Consider the following 9,553-nt stretch of genomic DNA (forward strand, 5'->3'; position numbering starts at 1 on the left):
AGGCCACAACAGTGAGAGGCCCGCGTACCGCAAAAAAAAAAAAAAAAAGAACAAAAAACCCACAAAAACCCAACCTAGAGCTGTGCTCTGTCCCCGGCAAGCACGGGCCTCCCAGCCAACCCTGTCCTCCCTCCCCTCTGCCCTGGGTGCCCCGTGCTCCTTTCTCTCCCTGAGGCCCCTCTGTCTTCCCAAGCCTGGCTCCCCCGCCGGCCCTGCCGTGGTGACTGAGGGGTGCCGGTGTGGTCCCGCCCCTCCCACACCTGAACAAGTGGCATTGGACTCATCTTCGCTGTTCCCGCAGTCATTGTCCCCGTCACAGAGCCAGCGGTTGGGGATGCAACGGTTGTTCTCGCACTTGAACCGGTCCGAGGGGCAGGTGTGCTGATCTGGGGAGGGAGAGGTCAGGGGTCAGCCAGAGGGAGGGGCGCCCAGCTCTCCAGCTGTCGCCCGAGGGCCGGCTGTGCAGCAGGGACTCACGGCAGAGGGCGGGGGCCTCGTCGCTGTTGTCCAGGCAGTCGTTGTCCCCATCGCACTTCCAGCGTTCCTGGATGCAGCGGCTGTTTGAGCAGGCGAACTCGCCTGGCTGGCACTGGGGTGGGGGCACGTAGGACGGGTTTGCTGTGGGCACCACGAGGCGTGAGGGGGAAAGTCAGACCCAGGTCACGGACAGGTGCTGAGCCCCCTGTCCTCTGTTGGCTTGTTTTACGATTTTAAAATAGTATACACAGTAATCTTTCCTAGTGCCTAGTTCTTCGTGAAGAAATTATCTGGATGGAAACTGCAACTCTTTCTCAGGCCACAAGGGTGATGTTTGCTCTGCTGCTTCCAGTACTGCAATGTGGTCTGAGAATAAAGGAGCTTCCAAGAGAGCCTAGAGCCTCCCATCCTTTTGTCCCCACCGAGCAGACCACCCCTTGCCCCTCCCTGCCATCTCCATGAACTGCCCCTTGGAAGTCACCTCCAGGACCCCCGGACACTGCTCTGGTCCCTGGACTTTTTCCTTCACAAATGCATCAACTCTACCGGCAGGAGTGAAAACTCACACCTCACCACAGCCATCTGCCTTCGGCTATCAGCAGTGAAATCACTTCGTCCTTTGTGTTTGCACAGGGTAAGCTCAGGAAGCCCAGGACGCCCATGTCAGTCCCTGGCCCTGGACCCCACTGCTCTGTGCATGCCTTTCTGACCCATCTCTCACCCCCTCTAATCCTGTGGGTCCCAAGGACCACTGGACCTGGAGGCTGTATGTGTCCGCCTTGCTCCTCACCTCTGCTTTGCGACCATCCTCCCTCTCTCCCCTCTGAAAAATCAGTATTGACTTTCACGTTATTAGACCATACGAACCCCTACTTCAAAGGACCCCAGGCTAGTCCCCAGCATCCTTAAGGGTTTTTAGCTCCTGGTTCAGAGTCACTTTCTCCATAATCACTCCCTCTTTATTCTTGGTGATTTCAATGTTCATATAGGTGACTCTTCCATTATGCTGGCTCCTCAGTTTCTAAGCTCCTCTTCACCAATCCTCTTGTCCTGCACCTGGCCTCAGTCACTCACTCTTAGGTGTACACTATGGCCCACTGACCCATTTTCACTTCTGGGATTCTATCCTAAGGAAATCATCCAGAATATGGGAAGGCATGAAGCTATAAGAAATAGCAGAGCAGGTGATTAATAAACAGACTCTGGGTCAGGGTTCCTGGGTTCAAACCCCTGCTCTAACTTTGGGCCTCAATTTCTTCATCTATAAATTGGGACAATAAAAATACCTTCCCTACAGGAATATTTTAAGGAGTAAATAAGTTACTGCATGAGGACTGCTTATAACCATGCCTAGTACATAGTCTGTGTTCAATAAATGCTGGCAGTGATTACAGCAAAAAAACTGGAAACAACCTAAACATCCAACAGTAGAGAAATGGTTCAGTAAATTATGGGATGTTTACCAAATGAAATATATTTTGGCCATTAGAAATTCTGCTAATGTATTCATGACACACTGTCAAGTGACAAATGCAGGAAACAGAACAGCATGTGCAGCACAGTTCCATTTAAGCAAAAGTAAATATATAGAGAAATTGGGAGGTTGTTCACTGAAATGGTAACAGTGGAACCTATGGGTGGTGGAATTTGGGGGGTGATTTGTACTTTATCTTTTGTATTTTTCTATACTGTTCATTTTTTTCACAATGAGCATGACCTGCTTTTATTTAAAAATGGGGCTATTTAAAATAATGTAATAATAACACAGAAAATTTGTGACATATATGAGCCAAAAGGGGCAGAAAACATTTATATACAGTATATTCCTACCATGTAAAACCCCACCTAAGGAAAAAAGAATGGTGTTCCTTTACCACAATACTAACAATATAGTGGTGTTTGCTGGTGAGATTGGGCTTTTTTTCTCTCCTCTAATTTCCAAAATTTTGAACTATTGTTGTATAACTTTAATAATGCGGAAATAAATGTAAAAGAAGTTAATGGTTTTCTCTTTCCATAGCTGTCCTGTGCCTTACTTGGTTTCCCCTGATCTTCATGCCTTCCCAAACCTCCCACCCCCCTGTCACCCCTAAACACCCTCCAGCCCCCAGAGCCTTCTTCTCTCACCCCATCCCTCACCTCCTATTGCCCCCCAGGGCCCTCTTTGCCTCCTTCATCTCCGACGGGGACACTGTGGCCTCCTCCTGCTGGGGTCTGCTCCCCCACCTCCCACCCCAGCTGGGCCCCTCGTACCCAAACAAGTGACACCGTCTGTGTCCAACACCTGGTCCTCAGCACAGGCACACTGGCGGCTCCCAGGGGTGGCCAGGCACAGGCTGCTGCAGCCGCCATTGTTCACCCGGCATTTGTTGGTACCCACTGTGAAGGAGGGGTCACGGGTGGGAGGAGGAAGGAGGGGGAGGACAGGGGATGGGTTGCAGCAGGGTCAGGAAAGGCCAGAGAGGGGAGATGAGAGACCGGGAGAGGAGACGCATTAAAAGGAGGAGACAGAAAGAGGAAATATGGAGGGGTTGAAGAAGAGGAGATGCAGGCATGGGGTCGGGGGAAGATGGGGAACACAGAAGGTCAAATTGGGGTGGGGGCCTCTGTTCTCGAGAGTCTCAAAAGTCAGAGCCTAGGATCCCTGGGGAGTGCCCTCACCCACCACAGGAGCCTCACCCCCCCATCTAGGTCCCACCCCAGACCCAAGTCCCAGCCCAGGGGTACCTTGCTGCTGCTGGGCATCATACATGCGGATCTCAAAAATGGGGGGCCGCTCGCTGCGCAGAAGGGTCACGATGGGGGGCGCACCTCCTGTGCCCCGTTCCAAGCGGTAGACGCTGCCACTCCGGTACTCGGTCCAGAAGAGGTAGTTGCCGTGGTGACACAGGCCAAAGGCGTGGTTCAGCTCAGGACCCTCGTACACAATCTAGGAACGGAGAAGAGGTTACCAAGGAGCTGGGAGACAAGTGGGGGTGCCTCAGGGAGGCCCGGGGGGAGTCAGTGTTTTGTACGCTCATATGTCCCTGGCCTGGGTGTGGGACTTGTCTCCCCCATCAGCCTAGAAGCCCCCAAGGGTGCACACCGTGAAGTGCCAGACCCTGAACCCAGCAGAGCGCTGATGGGGAGCTTGCCCACACTCCTCTCTCGGGCTGATTCATGTTCATTCATATCCCTCCAACACAGGCGCACGTGTGCACGCACGCGCACACACAGAGTAGTGAGCAGAGAGCCAGGATCCATACATTCGTTTCTTCATCCACCACACATTTGCCAGGATCTATGAAGGTAGCACTGAGAAATGGAAAAGACGTGATCCCTTCGCTGGAGCTGCCTATTGTCTCAGGAAAGGCACGCAAGGCCGTCCACCGTGGAGAGGGGTCTGGAGACAACGCCCCAGAGGAGGTGGCCCGCCCCTGAGTGCTGTGCCAGTTGAGGAGGAGCTGGGTAGAGGCAGAAAAATCTGCATGAGCAGCAGCAAAGAGGGCAGCACCTTGACGTGTGCTGGACTTAAAAGGTGTCTAGTGCTGCTGTTCCAAGTGCTGGCATGCAGGGAGCAGAGGGTGAAAGAAGACCACAGAGACGGTCAGGGGCCACGTCATAAAGGGCCTTATATACCATGAAAGAGCTTGGTCCACACGCCTAGACCTGCATGGGGCTCATGAAGGAAGCACGTAGCCCCCGGGACGAATGAGCGTGCGTCTACACCGTCTCTAGGCGTCTCGCACCTGTACAGAGGCACACAGTGCGGGCACACGCCGGTGTGTGCTGCCTGTACGTACACAACCAGGCAGAGGTGCACACGATGTGTATGCTCAGGTGTTCACACAGGTGGTCAGGCCCACAGATCACGTGCATGGTCACAGAGATACTCTGATAGAAGCAATCCTCAAACAACGCAAGACATAGGCACACAAGCACACAGAGGGGCACACCCGCAGGCTCACAGGTAAACACACATGAAGCACGCAGGCCCGGACACACACAGACGCCCACGCATTCAGACACACAGCCTCACCCACACACAAATGTGGTCCAGCAACGCACACATGAACACCCACACACGGGTGCGCACGCCTGCCCACCTTCCGGTCTGTGCCATTGAGCAGGATGGTCTCGATGCGATCATAGAAAGCGTCCACCCAGTAGAGGCGCCCAGCTGGGATGTCCAGGCTCAGCCCATTGGGCCAAAGTACTGTCTTGGAGGTGACAAAGATGTCTCGGTGTGAGCCGTCCATCCAGGCCCTCTCCAGCCGCCCTCGCCGACTGTCCTTGGGGTCCTCCTCCCAGTCAGTCCAGTACATCCACCTGTGGGCAGCTACTGGTCAGCACCACATAGCCACCCCTACCATCAACATCCTCCCCTGTGATCCCAATCCAGGCGGACTATCCCAGAGCTCCTCACAGGGGTCTCCCTGCCCTGCTCACCCTTGGCCCACATATTTCATTCATTCATTCCTCCATTCAACAAATATTTGTTGAATGCCTACTGAGCTGGGCACAGTTCTGGCGCTGGAGGACCCAGCAGAGACCAAGGCAGCCAAAGCCCCTGCTCTCGTAGAGATATGTCCCACCCAGGACACAGACAAGAAACAAGTCAGTCGAGAGGGTCACACACAATGGAGAGTGATAGAAGTCAGGAGGGACTCGAAGCAGGGGCATGGCATGGAGAGAGACCGGGTAGCCGGTGGGGTAGGCCTCTCTGAGGAAGTGGCATCTGAGCTGAGATGTGAATGCTGAGAAGGAGCCACATATGCAAATACTTGGGAGTCCCAGGCAGAGGAACTCCAAGAGCAAAAGCCCTCAAGTAGGAAGAGCTGGAGTGCTGGTTTAAGGAACAGACAGCAGGCAGTGGGGACAGAACTTCCAAACGCAGGATGTGAGGTGCAGATGAGGTCAAACGAGCTGCAGGCAGACCCTGTAGGACCCCGGGGCTGATAAGGGCAAGGGCCCACTGGGAGTGACAGGACCACATTTCTATGGATGTGTTTAGAGCATCACTCCCATTTCCCTGTAGATGGGGACACCTTTTCCCCTCTCAGCCCAATTCTCGCCTAAGCATCCCACGTCGGCTGTCCTCCCCTGTCCACTCTCTCTCTTCTTCCCCAGTCCTGAGGCCCACGCGGTCCCTGGCTCCTCCCCTCCCAAGGCCGTGGGAGGACTCACCCATTGAGCGGATCCACCACAATGGCCCTGGGGTGTGTCATTTTGCCCTCGATTAAGGTCTTGCGGGTCTGAGCAGCTTTCTCCAGCCTGGCCACGCTGATGGTCTTCTTGGGCCCATCATCCGTCCAATACAAATTGTCCCCCATCCAGTCCACAGCTACGCCCTCCACATTGTGTATGCCTGCAGTGGGCGGGGTGGAGCAAGGAGGGAGAGCCTCAAAGGAGGCTCAAATCTGCCTGCCTCTGCCTCTTAAGATACCTGCACCTTGGAGCACTAGGCTAGTGGGGAATGCAGGGAGCCTCCTGTGCCCTAGACAGTGCCTGGGATGGGATGGAATGGGAGGCTGGAGGAAGGAGCCTGGGAGGTCGTTTGTGCTGCCACATCTGTGTTGAGTCAGGGTCTCTCAAAGCTGCACATGGCAGCAAGAAAACCTACGTGGCACAGGTGGGCTCACTTGAGAAGGCACGTCGGGCCCTGAGCTGGGGTGGACCGCTGAAGCAATAGGCATGTGGCTCTGGGCACAAGTGCGATGCCACATCCCAGGCCTAAAAATCCTGAGCTAACAAAATGAATAAGTTAGGAAGTGATTTTTCACTTAGCCACAGGCTTCATCTCAAGCTAAACAGCATCCTTGGTATAGGGAACCCCAATCCTTTCCTGATGAGGAGTTACTTTTGATTTCCCCGAAGTCTTATGACTGCTGACGGCTGAGGTTCTCTGAGCCGAGGTGGGGGATGGAGAGCAGGGCAAGGGGTGGTAACCAGCATCAGCCAGACTGATTGGTTAGGAAGCCCTATCCTGGGGGCCCGAGTGCAGGTTTGGGAGTTCCTAACACCCGGGAGGCATGGTGCAGCACTCGGAGGCTCAGAGCCTCCACGCCGATGGATATTCAGAAGACAGTGCACTGCTGACCTGCTGGGGCAGCTCAGAGGGAAAAACTGGATTCCATTCACAAAACACAAATTTCTCAGGACACGTAAGCATGCAGCTCTTGGCGGCCGTGAGGTCTGGCTGCACAGACCCTGTGTGTGCACACGTGTGCCGGTGTGTCTGCGCCGATTCAGAGCCTCAGGCCTCTCCCCGGCTGTGCGCCGCATGCAGCTCCAGGGCTCAGAGCCAATGGCAGAGAGACCCTGAGTTTTCCCAAGGGCTGGCAAGGACGGCCCACACTGCCTCACCCATCCATCCTCCGGCCTCTTTCCGGCTCAGCCAAGAAGGGGTCACCCAGGGGTCAATCTGTCTATACCCTCATCTCCATGCCAACCAGCCCAGCTAGCCAGACAGCAGGGGACTCTCCACTCTGGAAGGGCACCAGGAGAGAGATGCCCGGGCCCCAATCACTTCCTGCCTCAGGTGGGTGCGTGCCTTGGGGATCCCATCCACACACCTCCCACTTTGGGGCCCTTACCATCCTTCAGGATGGTCTCCCGCTCAGTGCCATCGATCTTCTGGCGGCCAATGAGGTAGCTGGTGGTGTCGGCAAAGTAGATGAAGCCGGTCTCAGCATGGAAGTCCAGGGCCCGGGGGTTCATGAGGTTCTCGATGGGGATCATGTGCTCGTCGGGGACCTTGGCCCCCATATCCATGCCCCGGATGATGCCTGGCCGGCCCTTGCCATACACGAGGAATAGCTCGTGTTCCGGCTCTAAGGCAGGCACAAGGAGGGGCGCAAAGTCAGACATGCACACACACACACACACACACACACACACACACGACCACCACCCAGCCAATGCCCCGGCTGTACTGGGTCAAGGGTGTGGGGACAGCAGGGGCTCTGAACCACGTGGACAGACACATAAGCATGTAAGGTCCAGGGAGCAACGCCCTGGGGGGTTTTTCCTATGCACTCTAGGGGTGGGAAACGGGGCAAAAGTAGCATGTTTTCAGTAAGTGCCCTCTGTTGAGTAGTGAAATTAGTGGCCCAAATATGTTGGAATCAGGTCCCTTTTGACCACTTCCTCTGTTCATCCTAGTCTAAGCCATATCACTTCTTGCCTACGCAGCAAAAACAGTGTCCTGCCACTTCCCTGCTGCACATCCTCCACCCAGCAGCCAGCATGATCATTTTTACAAACGTGAATCAAATCTGTTAAGCCACCCAGAGCTGCTCACTCCAGTTAGAATATAATCCAACACCCTTCCTCATCTCCCCTCACTCACGCCCTGCCCCGCTCCCATCCCCCTGCAGCCTCTCTGCTCTCCAGCACGCCAGGCTCACGCTGGCCTCTGAGCCTCGGCACTACAGATCCCCTCTGCCGGAAACACTCTTCCTTCAGGTACATGATTCACATGATTCGCTTCCTCATTTCACAGAGAGCTTGACGTTAATTTCGCCTTCCCTGACCGTTGTCTAAACCGGAGCCTTCGCCGTCATCTTTAACCCTAAGCTGCACTTTATTTTCTTCCTAACACCTACCCTCACCTCAAGTTATTTATGTGTTTGTCTGCCTCCCCTGCCAGACTGTAAGCTCCATGAGGCCAGAGACAACATCTATCTTGTTTACTGCTGAACCCTCACTGCCAGGACTGTGCCAGACACAGTGCGTGCTCACTAGATACTTGTTGAACGAAGGAAGGAACGAAGGGATGAATGGGCCAGTTGACAGTGTTCTCCGGAGCCTGAGTGGGGTAGCGGGATAAGCCCTGATCTCGGATGGGAGTGCAAGTCCATCCCTGCCCCTCACCAGGGCGAAACTTTGGGTAAGCCCCTCCATCCTTCTGCATGTCAGACAGAGGCAGCTGGGCTACGGGAGGCAGGTAAGGACCCCTCCCGTCCCACCCCAGCAGGCACACAAGCCCTCCGCCGTCACTCACTCTTGCACGACTTCCCATCACTGCCCAGGCTGAAGCCGGAGCGGCAGCGGCAGGTCCGCGCCTTGTGACTGTTGGCCAGCAGACAGATGTCGGAGCAGCCGCCCGGCTTCCCGTACTGGTCATTCTCGCAGGCGTGGCTCCTCACTGGGGCAGGGTGGAGAGCTGGTCAGGACCCCTCAAAGCCCCTGTGCCAGGCTTGAGAAGGCTTCCTGCAGTCTGACCACTCTCCCTCCTGCTAAGGTCTTTGCGCCTGTCGTCCCCTCTGGGGAATCCCCATCCACACACCTCCCACTTTGGGCTTCCAAATCGGAAGCCACAGGACTGGCATTCTTCTGCCCTGACACCACCCAGCCTTCAGACTCTTGGGTGGGGACTTCTGTGGTCAGGGGACAGAGTCACAATGTTGCCCACAGCCAGGCGCTTCTACTCTAGACCAGCCAGGGAACTGGGAGGGGTGATCTACGTCCTGAGCAGAATAGGGGCAAGGGGCTCCCTGGGGGTGGGATCTGGAGGCTGACGGGCAGGAAGGGGCGGCAGGGGAAGCAGACGGGGGAGAGGAGGTAGTCTGGGGTGGATGACTAGGAGAAGCAGTCACGCCACAAGAGAATCAGGGGTGTCCCTAGAGGGGCTGTGGAACCCCGCTCACCTCGGGGCTGACGTCGCTGGTGGTAGATGTGGAGGGCACCTCCCTTGTCCACACGGGTGACGACCTGGTAGTCGGTGCTGTTGAAGCGGTTCACGCGGATCACGCTTGTCTTCTGCTGGGCGTTGGCATTGTCTGAGTTGGTGGCGTAGAGATAATTCTCAAACACGGTCAGGCCATACAGGTGCTCGATCTGAGATGGGCAGGCAGGAATGGTCAACATGAAAGGAGAAGAGAATCTTCCCTCTGGCCCTGGTGAGCCCCTCAGCTTCTCTTCCAGACTCCACAGCTTGCATTCCCAAACTCATTCCACAGTTGTCTGACTATGTGCTTTACTCCTGTCTCCTCTGGACTATCCTGGTTCTTGAGATATGCTTGTCAAATCCCATCCATCCTTCACAGAGCATCTCTCTCTTTTTTTTTTTTTTTTTTTTTTTTTTTGCGGTACG

The 9,553-nt window shown here is 55.2% G+C and overlaps 1 protein-coding gene across 1 annotated transcript in view; it reads right to left on the bottom strand.

Annotated features, from left to right (window-relative positions):
* LRP1 (LDL receptor related protein 1) overlaps positions 1-9,553 on the bottom strand; it is an 80,099-nt gene that overhangs the window by 44,651 nt on the left and 25,895 nt on the right. Inside the window, exons 9-17 of the mRNA XM_024122969.3 lie at positions 9,108-9,297; positions 8,462-8,605; positions 7,053-7,289; positions 5,644-5,824; positions 4,563-4,785; positions 3,205-3,406; positions 2,731-2,856; positions 478-618; positions 261-386 (exon numbers count right to left, since the gene is read on the bottom strand). Of these exons, the coding sequence (XP_023978737.1) occupies positions 261-386; positions 478-618; positions 2,731-2,856; positions 3,205-3,406; positions 4,563-4,785; positions 5,644-5,824; positions 7,053-7,289; positions 8,462-8,605; positions 9,108-9,297 (1,570 nt within the window). The remainder of the gene's footprint in view (positions 1-260; positions 387-477; positions 619-2,730; positions 2,857-3,204; positions 3,407-4,562; positions 4,786-5,643; positions 5,825-7,052; positions 7,290-8,461; positions 8,606-9,107; positions 9,298-9,553) is intronic.

The sequence above is a fragment of the Physeter macrocephalus genome, chromosome 6, assembly GCF_002837175.3.
Source record: "Physeter macrocephalus isolate SW-GA chromosome 6, ASM283717v5, whole genome shotgun sequence".
NCBI lineage: Eukaryota > Metazoa > Chordata > Mammalia > Artiodactyla > Physeteridae > Physeter > Physeter macrocephalus.